General features: G+C 42.6%; 1 protein-coding gene across 2 annotated transcripts in view; it reads right to left on the bottom strand.

Moving 5' to 3' along the window:
• LOC142077736 (putative tRNA methyltransferase 9B) overlaps positions 1-25412 on the bottom strand; it is a 47212-nt gene that overhangs the window by 14097 nt on the left and 7703 nt on the right. For both annotated transcript variants that reach the window (XM_075139787.1, XM_075139788.1), the window contains 2 exons: positions 4912-5109; positions 2243-2416 (listed from right to left, as the gene is read on the bottom strand). In XM_075139787.1, the coding sequence (XP_074995888.1) occupies positions 2243-2416; positions 4912-5065 (328 nt within the window). In that variant the 5' untranslated portion in view covers positions 5066-5109. The remainder of the gene's footprint in view (positions 1-2242; positions 2417-4911; positions 5110-25412) is intronic.

Here is a 25412-nt window from a genome sequence, read left to right as displayed (position 1 = left end):
TAGTTGTAGAGCGCGATGAGGTCTCCCCTCAGCCTCCTCTTCTCCAGGCTAAACAACCCCAGTTCCCTCAGCCGCTCCTCATAAGACTTGTGCTCCAGGCCCTTCACCAGCTTCGTTGCCCTTCTCTGGACACGCTCCAGCACCTCCGTGTCCTTCTTGTAGTGAGTGGCCCAAAACTGAACACAGTATTCGAGGTGCGGCCTCACCAGTGCCGAGTACAGGGGCACGATCACCTCCCTACTCCTGCTGGCCACACTATTTCTGATACAGGCCAGGATGCCGTTGGCCTTCTTGGCCACCTGGGCACACTGCCGGCTCATGTTCAGCCGGCTGTCGACCAGCACCCCCAGGTCCTTTTCCTCTGGGCAGCTTTCCAGCCACTCTTCCCCAAGCCTGTAGCGTTGCCTGGGGTTGTTGTGGCCGAAGTGCAGGACCCGGCACTTGGCCTTGTTGAACCTCATACAGTTGGCCTCGGCCCATCGATCCAGCCTGTCCAGGTCCCTCTGCAGAGCCTTCCTACCCTCCAGCAGATCAACACTCCTGCCCAACTTGGTGTCATCTGCAAACTTACTGAGGGAGCACTCGATCCCCTCCTTTTATCATTGATAAAGATATTGAACAAGGCTGGCCCCAAAACTGAGCCCTGGGGAACACCGCTCGTGACCGGCCGCCAACTGGATTTAACTCCATTCACCACAACTCTCTGGGCTTGATTGTCCAGCCAGTTTTTTACCCAGCGAAGAGTGCACCTGTCTAAGCCGTGAGCCGCCAGCTTCTCTAGGAGAATGCCGTGGGAGACAGTGTCAAAGGCTTTACTGAAGTCCAGGTAGACCACATCCACAGCCTTTCCCTCATCCACGAGGTGGGTCACCTGGTCATAGAAGGAGATCAGGTTGGTCAAGCAGGACCTGCCTTCCATGAACCCGTGCTGGCTGGGCCTGATCCCCTGGTTGTTCCGCACATGGCTTTGGAGCGCCCTCAAGACGAACCACTCCATAATCTTCCCCAGCACCGAGGTCAGGCTGACCGGCCTGTAGTTCCCCGGATCCTCCTTCCAGTCCTTCTTGTAGATAGGCGTCACATTGGCAAGCCTCCAGTCGTCCGGGACCTCACCAGTTAAGCAGGACTGCTAATAAATGATATATATATGTATAGATGATATATATACATAGATAGATATTTATAGTGCTGAAAGGGCCACAGTCCATAACCACGCAGTTCTACCTGTCACCCAAGTGTCCTGGATTCCTCACCGATTCTAGCTGCTTCACACTCCTTTGGTTAAGAAAAGGAAAATCAAGTTTGCTGAGCACTCTAATTTGTTTTATTTACAGTTTTGTCCAACTTTTAATCAGTATAAGCTTAATACCTAACCTTTAAAAGGTGGTTGAGTCATTTCAAGACTCCCAAAACAAAAGAGCCCTCAAAATTTAAAAGAGAAAAAAGTAAAGGCAAAAGCTACTGTTCAATGTCTGCTTTAAAATTGGCAAAGACAGGTAGTTCCTCCATCATTAAGTTACATTAAAAAGGACAACTAAACAAAAAGGAAAAATCTTACACGAAATGAAATCTGAGGTTATTTGATGAACATTTTAAAGCAGCAGTGCCACTGAAACAAGCACTTCTGCTTGCTTTGTCATCGGCTCCTTTTTCCTTCTCTGCATTATCCCCTGCTTTTGCTGAAACAGGTCTTTCTTCAGTGAAGCAAGGGGTAACTGATTTGGCTAAAAGCAACCTTTCTTTTTGCTGGTTACTTTCCAGCCGGATCAGTGCCATGGTCATCCTCATCAGCACAAAAATGATTGTGTTGGCCAACAAACCATGGAGCATGGGAGCAAAAAATAGTGTTTGGAAAGGTGCAGAAGGATTTAATGCTGAGCTTCGAATACACTCAGTGTTCCTAAGCAAGTTTTGTTGTATTTCCCTCCTCATAGAGGCAAAACTTCAAATTTCCGCCAAGTAATAAGGCAAAAAAATGGCTCTCCTTTCCTGTTTTGCACATTGTACTTTAGTTGTGCTTGGACCAGAATAAAACAGCTCACATCTGTGTGACTTACTCTTTTTGCAGTTTTTCACTGAGTTTGCAAAAATATACATTTCTTGTGTTAATATAGATTTACCTGGTCTACAAAACCCAAAATACTCTGTTGGTCACTGAAAAAAACCCAAACCTAGAAGAGACTAAATGCTTTAGACCCTTTAAAGGTCTGACCTATAGACACTGGCAGTACGCAGAACTTACCAGCAATGGACAGGACAGCATCAAAGCACTCACTTCGATAAGGCAGGTACAAGCTATGGCACACCATTACTTCATGGCCCTTATTTCGTGCTGATTCCACCAACGGGAAACAGTAGTCGCAACCCAGTTTATAGACTTGAGAATTGATGTGAAGGTATTTGCCATTTCCGCAGCCTGAAGAAATAATGAGGAGGAGAAAGAAAGGCGGACATTTGGTGTCTCTACAAAAGAAAATGTATTCCTGACATAAGCCATGATGTATGCCCTGGACTGGCCTAATAGCTTGAAATTCTCCACCCATTTTAAAGGAGATGATACAATTGCAGTGGAATTCAGGTTATTTTTTACCATCACAGTACAATGACTGCTCCTTTCTGTCTAGCAGGCTCTCTGCTGTGTGACAGGAGGTGTTAAAGTGGGATTGCTAGAGAGCATTTACCTTGGCCTTCTCACCAGATATGGAATCAAAAATATTTATGGTAATGATGCTACTGCAATTCTGCTTGTAATAGACTCAAAATGCTAAGTGAAAGCATCATGTAGTGGGAGCACAGCACTGAATTATTCCTGTGTATTGAAATGCTGATAGACAAACTAGACTGCTAAGTAATTAAGTCACTATTAGACCAAACCATTAAATCCATTGTTTGCTGTTTTAACTGCTGCTAATTGCTGTCACCATGACAACAGTGGAGTTTCTTTTTCTGGTATCTTCATGCAGTTTCCTTTTCATAATGGAGCCTGCAACACAGAAATTTACATCTTCCGAAATTGAAATACTTCTTGTGTTGAAATAAAGGTAGATGTCTTTAGATAAGAACGATTTTAATGTCAGCAGTAAAACAGATCTTATCTAAATTTTTGATAATTTGTTTGCAGAATTATCTGGATCTTAACACAAAGTGTATTTTAAAGTAGATTATTAATTTTAACAACTTGCCTTCTCACTTGCATCATAAAAATAATAGTTCGGATTAAGATCAGGGAGGTAAATGCATCGGGCTAGCATAATACCCTGTACCTTATGCAGACCTTAGTTCACATCCTGTTTATGGCTACGCTTACATCAAACATTAAGCTTGGGTCGGAGTCCAGATTTTCTCTCTAATTCATTTTTTAAATGAATTTTTTAAAAAAATTATAGTTATTTTGGAGCCTTCCAAACATCTAAGTCCCTATATTTAGGTTACAGCCATCCCATAGCACTTATTCTGAAACCCAGTGTGGGACCCTATGTTCAGTAAGGAGCGTCCCAGCCCATCAATCTGTTATGCCATTTGAATGGGAGATGAATCATTGCTGAGCTGCAGATAGAAGTCTGCTCCTAACTACTTGTCTAATATTAGCTGCTGATCCCATCTCCCAGGAATGAAGGAAAGAGATCCAGAGAAAAGGTCTCTCAGTCCTTCCCATGCCGAACTTCAGCACTAGCTGAGACGAGGTGCTGTGAAACGGTGCCAGCACTTGGCTAATATTAACTCTATTTTCTAAGGAGAAAGAGCAGAACGAGGGCTACCCTGGAGCTCTGACTGGAAGAGAACTCCAACATTTTTTCTGGTTTTCACTTTTGGAGGGAAAGGCTCCAGTATAAGCTGAACAACAGCTACTAAATACATTTCCTCTAATCCGACACCAGAGGCTGCTTCCCAGGGATGGAGGGGGAGAGGAGAGCCCTGCAGGTAGACTCCTCTCCAGCACCGCGGCACCATTCTTAGTGATTGTGTCTCGCACAAAACTTGCCTCTGGCTACGGACCACCACAAGAGCGTGCCAGCAGCCTTTGCAGGCCAAAGCCCAGGAGCCAAGCCTGAGCTTAAATTACAGTGTTAACAAAGTCCAAAGTCTGTGACATCGGTAAAAATTCAATGTGCTGGTTCTTTGTACGCGTTTTATTTGTTCACATTGAAAACATTGCAAAATCTGCCAAGATCTGGTAGGAATACAATGCCCAGCATTTAGACTGTGATTAACTGGGAAAAGTATATGGTAAAGTTTGAATGACACCCAAAAAGTAAGTATGATTAGCCCAATCCTCAGTAATTTTTCTCTCTCACAAACGTTCCCATGCTATAGTGGGGAGACTACACATATGTGTTGCTGTAAAGGATTACAGGTCCAAAAAGCTATTTAGAAGTCTAGCTTAAACACGTAGAAATGATGAGTTAATGCCCAGATCTCTTCTGGGCAACCAGCATGTATCCACTGCTGGTGCAGGGTCTGAAGCCAGTACAGGGGCTTCCCTTGTACAATTCAGACATTCTCAAACCTTTGGGGAATTAAAAACTGTCAGACATTGTTCCCCAAAGCACTCAGGACAGCGTCATGATACTTGCTTCAAATTGGCCACACACGATACATGTTGTAAGAGCTAAATAAGATTTCAAATTCCAGAATTATCATACCAATACATAGTATTAGCATCCACTAATGACATCTTAATAAATTTAATTCAATTTAGCTGATCTACTGGATACTGGGAAAAGTCAAATCATCTTCACACACCTATGAATAGTGGAGCAAAGTAGCAGGCAAATTTGATAGTCAGTCTGGCCATTTTGATTCCCCAGTTTGATTCACAAGCTCCAAACTCTTCTGCCACAAATATTGCTTGATAGAAAGAGAGGACATACTTAGAGTGTCATTAGCAATGTGATAAACAACCCCACTCACCAATATCAGCAATCAGGCTGCCTGGTTCCTGCTCTGAAATGAACTGCTGCACCTTTGGCCATGCCTTGTAGCGTGCGTCATTGAAGTAAGGAGCAATTTTCTCATATACGCTATGAACGTGGTCCCTCTCGAGTTGGCTTGCCTCCTTCTCCATCACAACCAAGGCTAGGCTAACTCACTGAAGGCAGTGCAACTGTTCTAGGGAAAGGGAAGGGAGAAAAACAAGTGCTGAAACTCTTGTTATCAAACTACATTTCCTTAAGTTAAGCAGTGTGACATTGTTTATTTAGGAAATAGTATTTCCAAATACTATGTTGCCATGAAAGAGAAATTGCTGAGGCTTTTAAAGGAAGAAAGGTCATCTATTCTATGATTTTATACAATGTGTTGTTTTCTTATATAAATCTGAAAGGGATTTTACAACCTACCACTCAACGTTTATTAACTTGCTTATATTGTTATACTTTGGAAGCTGTTAACTTTTGCTTCATGAAGTCTTCCACGCTTTTTCAGTCTACCCTTGAGAAAGATATTTTCTAAGAAGTCCTTTGTTTACAGACACATCTTACAAAACAGCAACTGAAAATGATGAATACCAAAAGCTGCTCAGAGTCTGAAACAAAAGCTCTGAGAGGCGTCATTTCTCCTCCGCTTCATTCAGTACCCAGAAAGATCCATGCCTACAGACTTCCCACTACACAATTCACTGACACCGTGTGTTACTGTGAACAAAAATCTTTCCAGCTTTCCAAGCACTCTTTTTTTCAGCTGTTCTGGATTGGCGTGGTGCACTTGTATTAGCAATGCCCCCAGGAAAACCCTGTGATATTGTGAATAGCCTATTGCATCCTAAGTCATTGTTTAGTTCACCATGAAGCTTTGTACACAAAGGATGTAAAAATTGTGAACTTCATTGAACATATGCTGTCCATGCCAGGATTTCCATTTATTTATGTGAAGATCTGGGCCACCAAGACAGGCTGCTCCTGTTCCACACCCATGCTGCAAACAACTCCATGCAGAATGACTTCTGTGAGCCAAAGATATCGATGACAGCACCTCACCCAAGATCTCTGCACTGGGCTGCAGTGCATCTGACTCCTGATACAGTCCTTATCTGGTCCTTATTTTCAAACCTATAAGCATTTAAAATCCTGTCAACTCAAGACTGCTATTCTGTGATTTCCTAGGCAATTACACCAAAGAGAAACACAGGAGTAGACTAAGCCCAAATTCGATCCTGCAGTAACAGCAAGAAACTAACTCTGGAGGGGTTTTGGATATGTCATTAATTAATCTGAAAAACTCTGCTAGGATTAAATCCTGTAGCCCTTGGTGTCTTCTGTCATATCAGACATTCACTCAGCATCACCGTGAAATTGCCCAGACCGCAAGTTTCCTGAATATCTTGCCTAGATCAATGTGATGACAAGTTTTGGAGTGGGGTGAAGAAATTCTGTGCAAGATCATCGCTGTCCTCTTCATTATCTGTGTTGCTAAATAACAGCCACTTTAGAAACACACATAATAAAAAAAAAAAAAGACAATGAATGTGAGTTGTCTTGGTTTAGTCTCTCCTGCACAGCAATGCATATCTTTAGCTTCTAGTGAGATTTAAAGCCATCACCTTGCAAGCACTTACACAGGTGCTTAACTCTGTGTGTGCAAACAATACCACTGACTGAATCCAGTGGGGATATTCCAGGCACAGAGTTCACCACATGCATTAGTGCGTACAAGACTGGGTCTCCAAGGCAGAACGATTTTTTTATTGTTCTTCATTATAACCAAACTCTGCTGTAGAAGCTAGTTTTTAAAAAATACCTTCAGAAAAGCCCCGGTTGAAATAGCCGAAGTGGTCTACTGGGGATCATTTCAAGAGGAAGCTGATGTACTATCAAATATACGGGGAAAGGCAGAAGGAGGCGAGAGAAGGAGAGGGAAATTGTTTTTTGGAAAAGCTGCAACATCATTTCAAAGCTTTGCTATTGCTTCATTTGACAAGAGGAAATAATAACTGGCGAACTGATGTAAGATCACAGGAGTGAAGAGAACAGAGCTGTTTCTGTTTAAAACTCTAGGCTTACACTCAGGGTAGCTCACTCAGCCAGAGGGACAGTCTGGAAGTCGCTACCAGCTTGAGACACTTGATTACCAGGAAAAGAAAGAAGGTGCATATGAAAGCATCTAGCAAGAGAAAGCACATAGTAAGACACCTTTTCAAACTAAGGCAAAAAAATGTTTAAATGCAAAAACCCAAAAGTTGTGTGTAAAACAGTCTCTCCTCTGGAACAGGAGCAAAAAAGATGTAACAGAGGCTATGATTAAATCCCACCTAGAATTAAGAAAGACATAGCATCTTTTGTTTTAAGATGGTAGCTCCAAGAGTGGGGGCAATGGTTTGGACTCTCTGAAATTTAGAAGTCCAACGCTGCAAGGCACTATTAAAATAAATTTTCTATAAGGTTCTTATAAGAAAGTAACCCTTTGTCGGGGAGGCTGGAGGAAGAGACCAGTCAGGTCAGTCTCCAGCAACCACCAGCAGGCATGCTATGGACATTTCTGCCTGCACGAGTCCAATGAATGCCCATCTCCTACACTTACCAAGTCATAAACCACAAAATGCTTGTCAACACTCCATTTAATGCTTTTAGTACAACAGACTGAAAACCATATAAAATACAGTGCGCCAGAGGAAGAGAGCAGAGAGATGTTTGAGGGCACAGCCACTAAGTTTACTGAATAAAAATGTTCAGACAATCCTAGGAAACTGGTTACAACCTGCATTGCAGAAGCAAGAAAAAAAAAATAGAATCAAAAAGCAAACAGGGATGCCCACCAATCTAGCCTGGGGGAAAATAATTTCTGGGGATCTGACTCAGGTTCAAACATATGATTTATACATGCCAATCTGAATCTCAAAGACTTTCCAGTTTCTCTGTCATCCCCAACATCCTTTCTCTAGTCACAGGAAAAGCCAGAAAATAACTTAGAAATCAAGCTATGCATCAGGAAAAAAAATTTCTGCCCAACACAGAATTGGACATTTAGTGCTGCAAATGTCACACAATGGCATTTTACTTTGGTGTTGTTTGCATACTTGCATACCAAAGACTTTGGGGAATGCAGATATTTTCTTTTGAGCACACCCTACCTTTATGCAAATAAAAAAAAAAGTAAATCTATTCATCCGGGGCTGGCAGGAAAGCAAAATGAAGAGGTACAGAGCAGCAGTTCAGCCTGACTGCCTGTCACTTAATCTTAAGCTAAATTTGACACAACTTGATTGAAAGTGAAATTAAATTTGAGTTTAAAAGCCATTAAAAACTTCTGAGTTCATAAGTGATTATTAACTTCCTGAACACTGTGAAGCCTCTGACGGTTCATGCGGGAGCCTGCGAGCCTCGTGCAGGCTGTGCCCCACGCTTCGGGGAGCCCTGACACCCCGCAGCATCGCTCCCGGGGGGTACCACAGGCAGCTGGTGGAGGGGGCTCCGGCTCCCGCGTCCAGAGCAGGAGCTCATCCTCTGCCTGCGGCGTGGTGGCTTCTGCTGGGTTAAGAGTGCCTTAAATTTATCTTTGAATTTAAAAACAAATGTTTGGGAGGAGAATAGGCTTTCTAATTCTAAATAATTTCATTCTTTGGGTAATACCCAGTGATGTCAATTTAACTCAGCTGCTCTGTGGTTCAACCTAATAGGAGAGAAAAACTGAACTGGTAATACGCTTGCTTTTGACAGGGAGAGTCTTCTAGAAGGACGTGTCATCAGAGAGTTCCCAGATGTAATGAGTAATTCCCGATTTAAAAAAATGCCTATTCTTTCCCTCCACCCCTGAGCGCTTGTGGCTGTGGAGGCAGCCACAGGACCGGGCTGCCCGGGGCTGCGCAGTGGCTCTCGCCAAGCTCGGCCTGGTGAGCTGAGAGCAGCTCTGCCAAGGCCCTGCCGGCCCCTCCGGAGCCCCGGGCATGTGGGCCACCCCATGGAAGAGCTGGAGGGAGCGCAGGAGAAACGGGGCTGGCTCAGAGACGCGTCCCAGCGCCAGCGAGCCCTCCCTGCCGCCCGCCGGAGAGGCAAAACTGGAGCTGCCCAGCTGAGCTGGGCTTCTTCAGAAACAAGATTAGCTTAAGTCCTGCAGTAATTTGTTCCAGCAAATGACATAACAGCTGGCCTATCATAGCTGAAAATTGAAACCAGCAACTCCAGGAACATGCCATTTCTAATACCTATGAAGGAGACAGCGGTCCTTTCCTCCCCTCGGTTAAATGAGTATTTTTGTGATGAAACGTTTGGAAAGCCTGCTTAATTCTTCTCCCTCTCTGCGCCCCCTGCACCACCATCATTCCCACCTTATACACAAACATTACACTGTGACTGCATCGAAACAGCTTTTCAGTGAAGCGCCGAATCTGTGTGTGAAACACTGCAAATACTCAGCTGGACCTTGGTAGGATCCCTTTTGGGACCTTCAGCAAGTTTGTTCTTCCAGCAGCAGCAGCCGCAACAGGAAAGCTCTGCCAGTCAGACCAACAGTCCCTCCCCCTGCAAAGCAGATAAGAAAAGAACAAGAGAGGAAAAACTGTAAAATTGGCCTTAAAGCCCTTGAACGACGGTTCCCATGAGGTGTCAGGATCTGGGGAAGGACTGATTAACAGAAGGGGAAATGCAGTATGGGGCACAGAGGGGCTAGGAGAAAAGGAGAAACGAAAGAAGCTAGATGGGAAGAAAACGATAAAAGGGAATTTTATAAATAATAAAGAGGGAAAATGGAGGGCAAAGAAAGAAATGAAAAGGAGGAGAAAAAAAAACTGAGAAAAAGAAGAGGGGATAAAAAATGCCTCGCTGCATTTTTCCCAGATACCATCATGCACGGGCACAGCATCACAATTTGACAGTTAATCAGCCATTTGGGGATTCCTCATAATGCTGTATTAATATTGCCATAGCCCAGTGAAACATTCCCACAGTCTCCCAGTTCCTGCATCCTACTGGCCTTATCCTCACCCTTTCACAGGGCTGAGAGGCAGCAGAGCTGCATCTCGTCCACCTTCCTAAAGCCACTGGCAGCCGCAGCGCAAGGTCGGTACGTGCCTTCCTGAATTCCCTCCATATTGCAGGCGCTGCTGGGGAGGTGGTTACAGGCAGAAGGAAAACAGGAAGGAAAAACTGGAAGGGAAGGATGGGATTTGTGAGACTGAGCCAGCGCTCACTCAGAAAAAGCCACAACTTTTGGAAAACCTGACACGGGGACAGGCTCACCTAATCCAGGAGATGAACCCCAGAGGGCAACCTCAATAATTGCCAATAACCAACACCGCTCCCAGCGCCGCAGATGCAGGAAATAAGGGTAAAGCTAAGTCTGGAGAGGAGATGGTGGTGCTTTCTGCGTATCCTCATAGAAAGCTGGAGCGTGGAGCCTGATCCATAGTTCTGGAGTCTGGAGAGCAACCCGGCAGCAGGGTCGGATGCAACGGGAGAACTTTGTGGCCCTTCAGACTAGAGAAGGTGCCGAACCTCGCAGACCTGAGCTACTCACTGAGGCCACCTGTGGCTTTCAAAATCTGAACTTTGGTCCCAATATAAAAAATAATTTTACCAGTACTTCTGTAATGGAGGCAAAACCTGTTTAGGGAATTTGGGACACTGGATACCTGAATGTTAAAATAAATATTAACCCACTTTGCCTTAAGCAGCAATGCTACTTTCTTGGATTTCTGTTTTGTTTCCACGGTGGCTTCTCAGCCATAACCAGTCATAAGATTCCCCTCTACCTGTTCTTGTTGCCTTCACAAATGGACAGAAGATCTCTTCCTGCTCACTAGCTCAGATCGCAACGATACAGTCTGCTGATCCCAGCCCTTTGGAGGTGTAGCACTACAACACATCTTTTCCTAGGAACCCCTCTCTTAAGTAAACACAATATATGGAAGGAACAACGTCTGTCTCATAGCAAAGGAGGAAAGAGACAAATTTAGAGCCTGAAAAAGAACAAGAAGGGAAATTGGTTTCTTCCCCCAGTCCTAATGCGGAGAGAAAATGAACTTCACAGCATTTGAAAAACTACTGGTGGAGTGGAGATGCCACCTCTAGAAGCTATGCTGCTGTGCCGGTTACAGCTTACTCTCCTCAGCTGCGGCTGTGGCACAAAATCCATGTCTTGCCCAATTCGTCTGACATCTGAGGAGAATTTTTACAAACACATGTTGGCAACAGCTATGAGTAATAAACCAAGTTTGCATCACCATCACAGCTTGCTATTCCTGACATGGAGCTGTCACTGGAAGGGGGCCTTAAGTAATAAAACTTCTCTTGGAGATGCATCTGCGCGTCCCTGAGAATGCTGATGCTGCTCAGGGGGTATCACCCTAAGTGGGGGCAGAAGGAAAATTCCCTCAAAGAAGACGACTGAACCCTGCAAACTCTGTTTTGAGACACTGGCAAACTTGCTTGTAACAAGTGCACCCCTTTCATAGTTTATGGAATAACCTTTTAAAACTATTATCAGCACTGAGACAACCTCTCAGTAACAGCTACATGGGAAAACAAAGGCAAATATCACGACATCATAGCTTACGGTACCAAGCGTACATGCAAATCCATAAAATAATCGTACTTGGTGATCTCCTCCTGTCTAAGAATAAAACATGCCTGAGAGAGTGAAGGAGTAATTGGATTATGCTGGATTGAATGTTTTAGTGCTACTTTATGCCATTATAAAATTGATATGATTATACAAATGGAAAGCATAAAATCAAAAGTATTAACTGAAGTTCTTATAAATATAGTACTTCCCTCTCCCTGCTCCAGAGACCTTGAAAAAAACATATTCCTCTAAGTTGCATTATGGCCAGATCTTTGCCCCCAAGCCTGAGGCACTAAGAAGAGACTATACCTGGGAACAAAGAGGAGGAAAGATTTCCAGCACTGTGCTTAAGGTTTTATGCATAGAATTTCCATTAATCGAGCTAATATTTACACTCAGAATTTCAACCTTGAAGAAGAGAATTATATTCAGAAAGATAACAGTTTATTAAAAAAAAGTCAATAACCAATGAACTGCATTTTCATTTTCAATGTTTTATTTAAAGAGTTATTTAAGGGCAAGAAAATAAGATGAGTCTCTGGCCACTGAAGACTGAATCATTTTATAGATGTAGATGCAGTTAGTCAGCTGAACAAAACAGTACATGACACCATTTTACAGTTCAGGGACTGATGGGAACAGAGACATCACGTGAAATAATTTTCAATATATAACTTTCTGTTTAATAACAAAGAAACAAACAAAAAAAGCAAACTATGAACAAAGGCAAATAACCAGATAGTCAAGAAAACACACATTGACCACAGCTCAGTGAGCTGACTGCTGCAACGAGAATTCCTAAAAAAAATTCAATTATCTATGGCATTTTCAGATTATAATGTAGTTTCAACACTTCTTTTTGCAAAAACTCAGATAATTTCCTGAGTGCAAACCAGTACCAAGCTTTAGGATTTGTAGCATGCAAACAAAAGAGATGAAACCACCCGAACATGCAGCTCTAACACTTGCACTGGAATTAACTAGTCACCAGGTATTTTTCTGTAGCAGAGCATCAGGCATGCCATCTTGATACAAGCAAGTCAGAATAAATTGCTTACACGTTGTGAGTCTGAAAAGTCTGATAGTCTGTTCAAAATGGCCAATTATGTGCTTGGAAATACACGTGTTTCTACTACCTTAATCCCCACACTTTCCAGTTTGGATTAATAGATATGGAAAGTTCTTACTCTGTTCTTTTCCATCCTCACAGACCCTACAGTTACAGTAAGGATCCTGACTAAAGACAGATTTTATAAAAGGGTCTGAAGAGTGTATAATAGGCTTGCTTAGGTTTTATTTAATAGAGAATCCAACATGGGTAAGTCTCCCACGGCATCACTGAAGTATCACATCTTTCGCCTGTTGCTTTGGAGTAAAGGAGACGATGCTGTGCAAAAGTGGGACTGGCAGCCTGTCTAGCTCCTAGAAATCTCTGTGAAACACACTGGCCTTCATGTAGACCGTGGCACACAAGATGATGGTAGAGTGTGGGCAATGCAGATGGATTTGTGAGATTCCCTACCGACATGATGTTATACTCTTTTATTCCTCCTTCTCCTCCCCAGCTTGGGCTCAAGGCAGTGATAAAAGATGAGCTAAAATGCTAGTTCACATGGGAACAGCTCAAGTGTCTTCACTAATGTAGCTGACAATGAACTAGGCAGGAAAATATTGCCAGTTTCTCATATCAGTTACTTTCTCTCCTGCATCCATGTGATGGGTTTCACTTTCCTCATGTACAAAATCAGACCCTTCACTTGTTAATACTATTACATCCTTGCTTTACTGCTATAAATGAGCACTGCCATCTCTGCCTGGTAATCCTTTCTTGTATGTGTCCAGCATCCCCTTACAAATCTGTGTTTTTCAGATCGAAGCAATCTATAGTAGCACTGGTCATCTGCACGGTAACGCACATCATCTGATCCCTGTTTATTTAATAAAGAGTTTGTATTTGGAAACCACTGGCAGTAATTCAACAGTGAAGGACTATAGATTTAAGTATTATGGATTTACATAAGTGGAGAGAAAACCAGTCTGGTTCATGCTTAAATGATTATGTTGAGTCCTGCCAATTCAGCTGTGGGGGAAGCTCCTGCTTTGTAACTCCCCTGCTTAGCCCGTGGGACATTTGCCACAGAGGGGAAAGAGATGGAACTAAAATAAATTTGTTTTCATTAAAACTTCAGCATTGTAAACAAGGCATCTAAATAATAAACTGGATTAAGTTGCACAATTTTAGCCAAATGGAATGGTGTACTTAATTTTGTTACTGACAGCTGCCGTTTTGGCATTGTAATAGTTAATTTCTTAGCTTTTGATTTTAAGATGATTTTAACAAGCTTCTCCTTTCCCCACCTCTATTACTACCTTCTTTTAACTGCAGAGCCTGAAAAAAACACAGAGAAAATGAAACATCAAGCAGGTATGGAAGCATCATCATGTCCTGAAACAGAAGTCAATAACCTGATTTCACAGTAGTTTAGACCGTCATTAAAAACATCACATCCATTTAGAAAAGACATAGCTGCCCAGCTTGGAGGAGCCATTCTAAACTGCCAGAAGCATCTCTCCCTACCCCTGCTTCTTCTGCGCTACTGTGCGTGCTTACACAATGCATGCCAAGAATCCAGTTCAGAAAAGGCAGTCAAAAAACCGAAATGGCAGAATGGCTACCTGGCAGCAGGTGAGAGAGCGAGAGAAAGGAAAATTGCATGCATAAATACAACAACAACATCCACAGTCAAAGTTTGGGGGCAGATGGGTAACCTAATCTGTGTATGGCCAGGAAAAAAAACAATTCTCCAACAGATTAGGGCCCCCCTCAAAAAAAAATGGTGCTAAAATTTTGATGCTATTGAAACCTTGAAGAAGACACGCGTGCGAGAGTGGGGGCAGTGTGGGGAGAGCTGTGCAGCAGCCCAGCCACGGGATGTCCAGGAACCTGCCACAGCAAGCAGGGCTAGCGAGCAGGCCACAGCCCCCTTGGCTATAGCTCTGCCATATTTGCTCAAATTCGTTAGTACTCTAAAAATAGCCCAAATACAACTAAGCAGAAAGTGTAGTGGTATAATCTGGCCTAGCCTAAGGAGATGACCCATCTGAAATGAGATATAGGCAGATAAAACCTATGTAAGTCCCAGCAAACAGATCCCTGCCTCCTTTCTTGGCCTGCTTAATGTTTTGAACATAAACAGTAGGCGCGTCACTGTTCCATTGGAAACTACCCCAAATTCTGAACCTCAGTCACCCATGGATGGCCAGAAATCTTTCTCCTGAGATGATGATGGATGCTATCTCTTACAGCCACAGAATCACAGCATCGCTGAGGTTGGGAGGCACCTCTGAAGAACATCTAGTCCAACCCCCTGCTGAGAGCAGAGTCAGCCAGGGCTGGTTGCCCAGAACCGCGGCCAGTCAGGTTCTGAATATCTCTGAAGATGGAGACTCCACAACCTCTCCGGACAATCTCTTCCAATTGTCAGTCACCCTTACAGTAAAAAGATGTTTCTTATGCTCAAGCACATTTTTTGAGAAGAGTCTGGCTCTGTCTTCTTTACACTCTCCCATCTTGTATTTATATACATTAATCAGATCCCACTCTGAACCGAAAAAACACACAGAGGTATCATCACAGTGTATGGTCATAGAAATATCACCTGGCAGTCAGAAAACAGCTAAAGCCACGTGCTGTGTAGTGTGGATGTGGCCAACCTGCTCCAAAAGAAGCAAGCCCTAAGCAGCATGGACGCAAGCCAGACTTTGCTAGTTGGCCTATGGGTCAGGGACTACTCCCTTGATCACTTCTCTTTAGCACTGGAGACATAACCTCCAGGTACATCGATGCTGTGTAGCCGATGGCTCACCCCCTGGCTCTGGGTTTCAGTGCTCTATTTTCTCTAAGTCCTACCTGCTATAAAGAGGTGGCCCATAATAGTGGGGGTACAAAGCAGTCAGTGTTGGTCTCAGGGCCAGGGATCAGTCCCTCACCTTTTATTTAGCAGTATAGACACAGCCAAAACTTCAAAAGGCATGGTGTTTTCACAGAGGATACCCTATTACCTTGTCATTAGGAGACACTCTAGGGCAGAGGGGCTGAGTAGAGCCATCAACTCTTTGATGAAGTGCTCTGAGAAGCGCTGCAATTGCTCTGCTGAAGTTGGGAACTGACATTTCACGTTGCCATGAAGTCTCCTCAGAAGGAAGTTCTGCAGTATAGATCCCAGGGAGATGGAGACATCTCACATTTCCTTCTGGCTCCTCATCCTTTCCACTCATACAGCCAAATACTGGATTTAAGCAGAATGGATCACCCCTGGAGGTTGGTCATCGGAGAAGCATATTAAGCAACACAGTATTAACATGAGAGGAGTCCACAGACTCTGTACAGTCAGTGGAAAGGCAAACTGAAGTTAAATAGCACGATTCTCCACACGAAGGTCTCTAGAGAAATCCACTTTTCCCCACTGACACTCTAAATTTGCAGTTCTGTTGAGTCGACTGACCCACTCCCCCTTCCTCCTTACTCTCCCCACCTCTGAGCAAGCAACATGAAAGTCTGGTTGGTGTAGCAGTGCACCAGCTAAGCAGGAAGGATTTCATCGCAAACAACTACAGCCCACTGAAATACGTACATCCAACCCCACTGAAGTTGGCAAGAGTTTCCACAATGAATTCCAGTATAGCCTCCCCTAGCTGGTTTTACAATGCTCAGCTCATCAAATTTCCAGGGGCGGTATATACAACGTGTTATATTCTCACAGATAGCTGTGGGATCACAGTGGGGCCTCCAGTATTTCTAAATTTGGTTTCACAGGTTTAATACAACTTATACTTGAGGGAAGAACGGGACAGAAAAAGTAGAAGATGGTGCAAAGTAGCTTCCAGCCTCACAGAAAGGATCATGAGAATTTGAATTGCAGTACTAAAATGTCCCAAACAGGATTTACTAACTAACCCCTGGCTGCAGGATTTCCTCTCCTGCAGCTGCTTTCAATAATAAAGTCTCAATGCCTATTGTTTTGTTCTTTACATACAAACAATTCGAAGTGGTTGCTTTAATTATGCTGAATACAAAGCTGCGATGTCTCTGGCCAGAATTACTTCTGACAGCTACAGGAGTTGCAGGTCTTGCAGGCCTCCAGAATTTAACCTGTCTGCAAATAGTAGCTTGCACAGCCCCAAGGTTCTTCTTGCTGGGATGAAAACAGATAAAATGATGTTCGCTTTGCAACACCTTTCAGCTTAAAAAGGATAAAACTTTAAAAACTCTTAAGAAATCGAAAGAATGGGAGCTCTTGGCTGCTAGCTCATAAAAAACAAAGAGAAGAACGGCAGCTTGTTTGCAATTTCTTTTTGTCTTCAGAACAAAACAAAACCCTCTACAACTGACTTCAGACCAAAAAAAATAAGGACGGCCTGTGGGTAAATCCTGAATTATTTTCTTAAGCCAAAACAAACAAACATGATATAAAGAGAACAAGTGAGACAAAAGGGAATCCATAAAAATTTCAAAGCAATGCGGAGCCACTTGTGAGCTAAGGTTTGATCTGTGTCATGATAATGTACTGCCAAAGTAACTCCAGTGACATCCACACAATTACTCTGGCTTTATACCAGCATGACTGGATTCATAATCTGGCACTGAACATATTTTTATTGAAGCCATCGCTACAGTTGCTACACTCCTCAGGTTTACAGATGTTTTAAAACTGCTAGTGAGCTCTAGTTATTTCCAGGATATGGATATAGTAAAAGATATTAGCCAAAATGCTATGGGCCAAATCTTAAACTGATGTAACTTTGTACCAGTTACTGACTGACGAGAGTTGTGCATCTGACCTTCTGTGTGTTGTGTGCAGCAGTTAGGACAAGACAGGATCTGTAGAGTGTTCTCATCTCCTTGCCGAAGTGTTAAACAACGTAATAAGAGCGGTCAAAATTAAATGCGAGGTCACCAAAGACTCAGACTTGGGACCACAAACATCCCATCAGAATCCTGCCCTCCGGCATGCAACTGAAGCGAGCCTAAGGTAAAGACCATGTTTTGCTCAGGGAGTTTATGGGATTTTTCTGCACTTCATGCAGCAGAAGTCTGGGCTTGACTCAGGGGGTCCCTTCCCTTCTGATGAGGGTGTAGGTCCTGTGTCCCTCAGCCAAGAGGCTGACTGAATTGCAGTCTATGAAAGCCTTGATGTGTGAGAGAGAAATTTGTTCTCTGTGGTAAAGCAGCCCCGGTCCCGGCTGCTGTTGTGGAGGAGTGGTGGAGGGTGGAAGTGAAATGAGATATTAAGGAGGATGAAGTGCAGGATAAAACGGAGGAGTGGGAACTGTGGGAAGTCAGAGCTCTGTTTTCTGCATCACAGTTGGAAGAAATAAATCCATTGTTCTGCATTTTTTAAAGCTGTATAAAACACCTGGCCTCCCAGTAGTAAGTTAGCTTTCAACATCTCTAGGCAGCCCAGAAAGAGTCAGACTCTCCAGCTATTGCCTGAAGAATGCTCAATGTCTTCATCTCATTTAATCTCATCACTTTTTCCCCAAAAAACATTCAAACGGATAAATTCCATGTCATCATCTGTTAACTCTTCACTCTCTGTATCTAGTCCTCTTTGGTCAAGTTCAGCCAGCCATGGTCATTCATTCCATAAGGTGGACTCATTTTGGTGGTAGCTGCATCGTTCTCATGGGTCCTGTGTCACCTACTTGCCTCCTCGCTTGCTACCGTAGTTAATCCCATAATCTGACTTCACATTCTACTTTCCTTCTAACATCTTATTTTTTTTCTAACACACTTTCCCCTGACACCTGCTGACTCTGGAATACTTTTTACCTCTGCTGTCCCAAGCAATTTCAGCTGAAAGCGAGATGGAACAGGCTTGGATGGCTGATACCCACTGCCAGCAGTGGGTATGCCACGGCACTCCTCTGCCAGAAGACACTGTCTTTGCATGTGTGTGTGTGTCCACTAATGCACAAAGACACCTTCATACCTACGTGCTGAGTCTTCTCGTTAGGACAGGATGGTATGTTTCTGCCACAGAAAAGGGCCAAAATCTCTCAGCCACATTAGCAGAGATATGTATTTGTTGATGTATGAAGATAAAAAGTTACAAGTCATATTGCACTACAGCATCGTGAGCATTAGGTTTAAAGTCAAATGAAAGTTCTAAAAGAGTTTTGATATACAAATCACTAAACAAAACACGCTTCACAACAGGAAAGAAAAAAAAATTAATAGGAGTTATTAGTAATTTATTTCTCATGAGTGAACTTGCTACCAATTGCCCAGGCACTTTATATAAAACAATATAAAGAGATTAAAAAAAATTACAGTCTGCTGTAGGAAACACATTCTGGAATAAATATGGTTTTAAAAGTAAAAATAAAGAAGGTTCTTCTGAAGCCAAAGGAAAATTTCAATGTCCCCAACAGGACTATAACTGATGACAAAGGATAGTAATTCTCCTGCCTGTGCAATCTGTCCTACTCAGTGTCCTTGGCCTAAGGAATGAGATAGGATGTAGGGTGCCAAAAATTCAGTAACGTTATATTCTGAAATTAAAGGAAAAATTGGCAAAAGAAAACCTCTCATCATTTTTCTCCACATTTTTCTCTTCATTGGAATAAGAAAAGACAATAGAATAATGACCAGCTGGTGAATAAAGTGGCCTACAGCTTCTCATATGGCAAAATAATCAGAGAAGTTCAATGTCAAAGCATCTGCTCCATGCAGAACGACATCCATCCAAGCTTCTAAGGGAAAGGAAAACCTTTGCTGCTTAGACAGATATTAAACCTTCCTGGAATCTGAAATATATGTCCCCTATTAAAACAGTCATTCGTGCTCTTCAGAAGAATTGTCTCCTACAGTAGCTCTTAGATGAAACCAGGACAATTGAAAATGTTTATAAAAAATGGATACGTTTGATATCATGACCTATAAGAGCCTGATAAGTCAGTAAAACTTTCAGAGTCCACTCAGAAGATGAAATTCCTGGTGAACTAGAGCAAGACATGAAAAAAATGTTTTTGTAATAATAGAATATAGAGGTTTCAGATCTGTAAGTCATCCGAAGAGTTCTCGTTTCTGTTGAAATGACTCTGGGGAGAACAGAGCTCGGCCTTTTTGCATAAGTGGCTCCTGTAAGCAGTTTGGTCCCACCCTCGTGGCTTGGGCAAATAAAACATACCTACGTCTTTATGTCTCTCACTGCACAAGTGATCTTCCATGGGGATCAAGAATGACCTTGGGGCGTCAAGGTTGTATATGGGGCCACAGAAAACATCGAACGAAGCAGCTGCAGAACCAACTCATGACAGAGACTGACCAATTCACAGGACCATAAGTCAAAAAGATGGAACAAAGATACCTTTTTCACTCTTCCCTTCTATCTGTATTATAGAAAAACCTCAATTATCTCTTAGCAGTGAAGATTCTGAGACACATGGATGAAGGATCTGATTCCACTCTAGCACAGAGCACTAGTATGCATGTAAATTAGTGTTAATTACAAGACGTTCAATCTTTCAGTATAATTCATATCTTGGGAGGCCCAAAAAATTATTTCATAGAAAGTAAAGGTGCCTTTCTTTTAATTATAAACTCTAAGTTATGTGTTCGGAAAACTGAAAATTCTTAAAAGCGTAGTTATTCTCTACTGACTACCGAGTTTTAAAGTATCATTAACTGGAACAGATAAAACAAGATTAATTTAGATCACATTATGTCAGTAATGGCTCATAAACATTTCTGCAGGCCCAAGTTTTATCCCAGAAACGAAGCAAGTGCTCCAATGGCACTGTCTGGAGGTCTGGCTCTGGCTGCAGCACATGCTGGATACCTTGGGGGAAACCTGTATGTGAAACCGTGACAGTCCCACGGTAGGGAAGGGAAGAACGTCTCCTGCCTCCTGAATTCCTGGGAGTGATAATCTCTATCATCATCCTACTTAGAATAAATTCGGGATTGCTCCCTCTGCTTCCTCCCAGTTTGAATGAAACCACAACTACAAAAGGCAGCCACATGTTAAATGTCACAGAATATGCTTACTTATATATTAGTATATATGTATTATATATGCTTTTAAATTAAAAAAAAAGTTTCATTTGTTTAAAAATAATGTTACTAATTTAAATGAGCCTTTTGCATTTTTTTCACACTACATGGTTGTTCCTCTGTTTCAAAAATATTTGCCACCTTTCTACAAAAATGGTCTACTTCATTTCTATTTTATGGAATACTTTCCGTTCTTATCTTGTTTCTAGCTGTTCTATGTGACTTCTGACTGTGTTGCATCCTCTGTATCTTGCTGTTCTATTCTTCCCTGGAATAGAAATGCCAGCTTTATTAAATCTGCTGTGACACCAATCCTACACAGAAGTATTTGGGGCCCTAATCCGATCTCATTGATGCCAATGGGAAAATAATTGTCCTCTAAATTAATCAATGTTGGCCAGGCAATAGGCTTGTCATGTCAATGAGGAGAAAGCTATTGCCCTGCTGTTAAATCTGGAATATTAATACAGAAAGAATTCTAACCATTTGCCAGATAACTTATTCTTCCCTCACTCCCATCTCCTGCGCTGTGCTCCTGCAGCTTGCCGCTTCCCATCACAAGCGCTTGTGTGATTCTGAAGAGGGCTAAAACAGGTTGCCTACGTGTGGTCAGACCCAAACCCTTGCAAAACAAACCAACCAGACAAATCCCGCTGTTTTGACAGGTTGTAGGAAGACCGGGCACACGCTGACTCAGTCTCAGTGGCCAAAAAACCCACCGGCCCCTTTACCCATGAGTGTCCTGCTTTCTGAGGATTTGGGTTATGCACAAATACAAACTAGAGAAGAGGCAATTCTCCAAACCGCTCAACTCTTTAAAAAATAGGTTAAAATCTTAATGGAAATGTTTAGTCTGCCGTGTCACCCAATTCCTTATCTGGCAGGTTACATTTACTTCTATATACATCCTTAGTGTATCTGCCTACTGGCTATTTAACCTATGAATACATTTACCATTGTTTCAGCTCACAGGACAATGCACCATGAGCTCATCTGCCTGCCTAGAATGGACAGTTTATTACTGCATCCATTTTTTTCTATGTATTAGTCTATGTATTAGTTTTTAATCCACAACAATATTTCATCTATCACTCCATGGTTTCTAAGTTTACTCACAAACTCCTGTAAAAAGCTTTTATCAAACCTTTTCAAAAGGATAGAACTATGTCCATTTGTTCTTCTTTCCACACTAGCTTGAAGGTACTTTCAAAGAACACTAATACCTTAAAGAAACACGATTTTTAGCAGCTGGCTGTATTCTAGTTTTCATTTTACCACCCCCCACTACTCAGCAAAGTTTTTGTGAGCTGTGCTTTCCTCAGACTGAAAGCATATGCTGTGGATTCCAGGTGGGTGATGGTGCAGGAGGACCTGAGAGCATACATCACAACAAGCTTACCTGTTGATCAGAGACTATTATTCTTCACCGCCTCCCTACACTTAGTAGAATACCTCCACACAGTGGAGACAAGTGAGAACTCCCTGGGCTCCAGCTGAGAAACTTGGTTAAAATCATTGCAACTCTGCATCGTTTTTTGTTTGGGGAAAAATTCCCATTCTCCTACCATAGAACAATTCTTAAGAAACCATGTGGCCATTGCTATGAAGAAATTCTCTCTGAGCAGACATAAGTCTATCTTTTTCTACCTCCTGCTCCCTTCGAAGCTTGCCTTGGGCCCGTCTGCGTGAGCAGGCTGATGTACAAAGACACTGAATCAAAAGGAGGCAGCAGGGGATTGCAGGGAGTATCAAGTGACTTCCCAGCCTTATCCCTGTCTCCCTGACATGCAGTATGCCAAGTGAAGGCTGGGAAATGAGTACAGAATCCATCTCGACACCACAAAATACTAGGCAGTGTTTAGGTCACTGTCTGAGACTGCTGGTGACCCAGAACTGTCTCCCCGTTTCCTTTACTCCCCTGCCTGCCAGCAACCCCGTGCCGTTTCTTGAATCAGAGCCCAGGCCACCTTTGTGGTAGACATGAGCACACTGCTCTCTGCTCATGTTTGTTACAAAATATTCGTTCTGATGCAGTTATACAACGGTAATATAATTGTACTGGAAATAGAATAACTGCATTAGCTGAGCTAGTACAGTTTTCCTTCTTTGGGCACAGCACCATGCCAAAAAAAAACCCATGGAGCATGGCCATTCACGTTCGCATGCAAAAGACTATGGAGGTGAATTGTAAGCTCTTTTGTTCCTGGCTTACCACTGCCTTGCACAACAGGGACCCAGTCCATGGCCCGGCATCCTAAGCACCCCAAAAGTGCTGCTGTAACTATGCAACAATGACTACTAATGCTAGCAGGCAAAGTATCATCCATTTTAAGCTCTGATTTTATACAGTGTTCTGTTTCGTCCTTTTTTAATAGGATTTTAAAAAACTGAAATAATTTAGTTCATTGAAATTCATTCAACCAAAATCAGTTAAAACAGTGCTCAGTTATCTTTGGAATACACAGGCAGGAGTCTGCGTGGACAGGGACCAACAACCAAAAACTCTCATGTTAGAGGGCACCCCATGCCAAGGATGAACAGTGCCCATGCTCCAAAAAGTACTTGCACTTCACCTATGAAATACCGCAGAGCTGCTCGCAGGGTGCATGAACACAGTGAGGTTTTATCTCGACAAACTGACTGCATGACAGCCTCTTCACAGAAGCCTAAATTTCATCTGAATACTAATGCTGGCATTGTGTTGACTTTACAATTCAGAGTTCTCACAGTCCCACTATCAGCTCACCCACCGTACAAATTTCCTTCATTACTGCTGTGGCCTCACATTCCAAAACCCTCCCTTGCAGGAAATTACATGCATTTCAACACTGACAACAAGCAAGATCTGACAAGTAAATATTCTGCGGCAATGGGATTTGAAATCTGGACTTCGAGTGCTTTCATCTCCAGATGATATTGTATCATAGGCTTTTTCACACGAAGCTTTAAAATTGTGTGTCCCTTTTGCAAAGCCACAAAAAGAACCACTGAAGAGTGTGAAATTTCAATTAGTATTGGCTCCCAAAAGGTAAGCCAATTAGAGAAAAATATTCAGCATATATACCTTTTCAAAAGGCTGAAGATTGGAAAAATCTTAAAAAAAGTATTTTGAAAGAGGAAGAAAAAGTTCCTGTCTTCTCAATTACACGAATGAAAATCCAAGAGTGTAGGCTTGCTACTTCATGTTGGACAGGTAATATGAAAAGAAAATTATACCGAATCAGTACCATCCCTCATTATGCAATGATGAGAATCTATCCCACACAACCAAATCCAAATCCAAATTCTAATTTGAGAAACAATCCAGCTTGTCGCAGATTATCTTTGTTGGTGCTTTACGAATACCAAAAGCCCTTATAGTGGGGAACTGCCATCTACCAACGTGGGGAAGGAACGCAGCTGGAATGTGCTGTGTTTTGCCAATCCCAGGCTGAGAAAAATTCCCTTTAGGATCACAGGGCAGGTTTCAGCAGTTTTCAGGATGTAATATACCGCAAAACTACTACAGCCCAGCAGGAAGAAGATGCAGTTCACTCCATGACGGTCCTCTCCTCTGCTGTTTCTGCAATTCAGCACCAATTCTAGGCAACAGAATAAAATTCAGCTCTATGATACAAGTAGGCGTGATTTCCATACTTCAGACCCTTTCTGCCATTACTTTGTGCCATTACGCCTACGAAGCCCTGAGACCGGTTCAACGGGCAGTAAGCTGTGCTTGAACTGTACCACAGGCACCAGTACTGCGCCGTGCTTACCTTATGCCCCGCTTTTAATAGCTTCAGCTATTATCTGTGCGTGTAACAACCAGCTTTCCAGTGTCTATTTCATATGAACGTCACCATTTCAGTGCTCTACGTGTCCCACTGCATCACACACACCTATATCCATGCCCTGGTGGGCAGCAAACACACGTGAAAGAGCCAATTGTCAGTGCCTGTCAAAATGGTAAAAGGCTCAACTATAACCACCTGTCCCTTGGTGGGTCTGGATTTCTTTCCTCTACCCATACACTGAGTTTTACATGCGTGTTGGAACACGGTATCTATAAGCCTGCTACCTGTCTGTCCTTTTAGTTAAAATCAGCCAGCATTTTAAGAAATTACTGGGGAAAGGAGTGACCAGCCTACAAGGCAACACGGTTGCATGAGTTGCGTATCCTTTGGAAACCAGGAAATGAAATAAGTAATTGGATTCTGTAATGACTGACTTTGTCTTAGTGGGTCTGAATTAATCCAAAGGATTAATATTTGTGAAAAGAAAGAAAGACAAACTCATGATCTCATTTATTTTTCCTCCCTATCTGCTGCCAGCACAGGTTAGTGTTTCTCCTCTTTGTTTACTGCGGTTCATTTTATCTTCAGGCAGGCATATATTTTAATCTGAGCTATTCCAGGAAATTCTGTAGATGTTGTAGCATCGCTGCAGATTTTCACCAAGGTAACTAAACTGAGAAGGTATATAAATATATATTTTGTCTCTTTATTTTGCTTGTTTTTCAGTTCTGTGCCCAGCCTCTCAGTTCTCTACATTTGCATTGCGGCATCAAGTCTCCACTTCAGAGGAATATTCCCCGAAGTCCCTGTTCCTTGAAACATAGTATTTTCTTTAAAAGGCAGAAATGACTTTGTGGTCTGACACTGGAATACCTGAGGGATTTCTACTGAACTTACCATGTGAATGTTGACAGAATCAGCAGGAGACAAATAGAAGTTTTACTCTTCTAAACAGGGTCATGGAAATGCCACTGTATATATATTGGAATGTATAAATCCCCCAATCCCTTTGTTCATTGTTCTGCAAGAACTTGCTTAAACTAAACTAAACAAAAAACACTTGTGCAGCAATTCTGTTAGATTACACC

The sequence above is a fragment of the Calonectris borealis genome, chromosome 1 (assembly GCF_964195595.1).
Source record: "Calonectris borealis chromosome 1, bCalBor7.hap1.2, whole genome shotgun sequence".
In the NCBI taxonomy this organism is placed as follows: Eukaryota; Metazoa; Chordata; class Aves; order Procellariiformes; family Procellariidae; genus Calonectris; species Calonectris borealis.
Note: the sequence above shows the minus strand (reverse complement) of the source record. Positions and strands in the feature narration are given on the sequence as shown.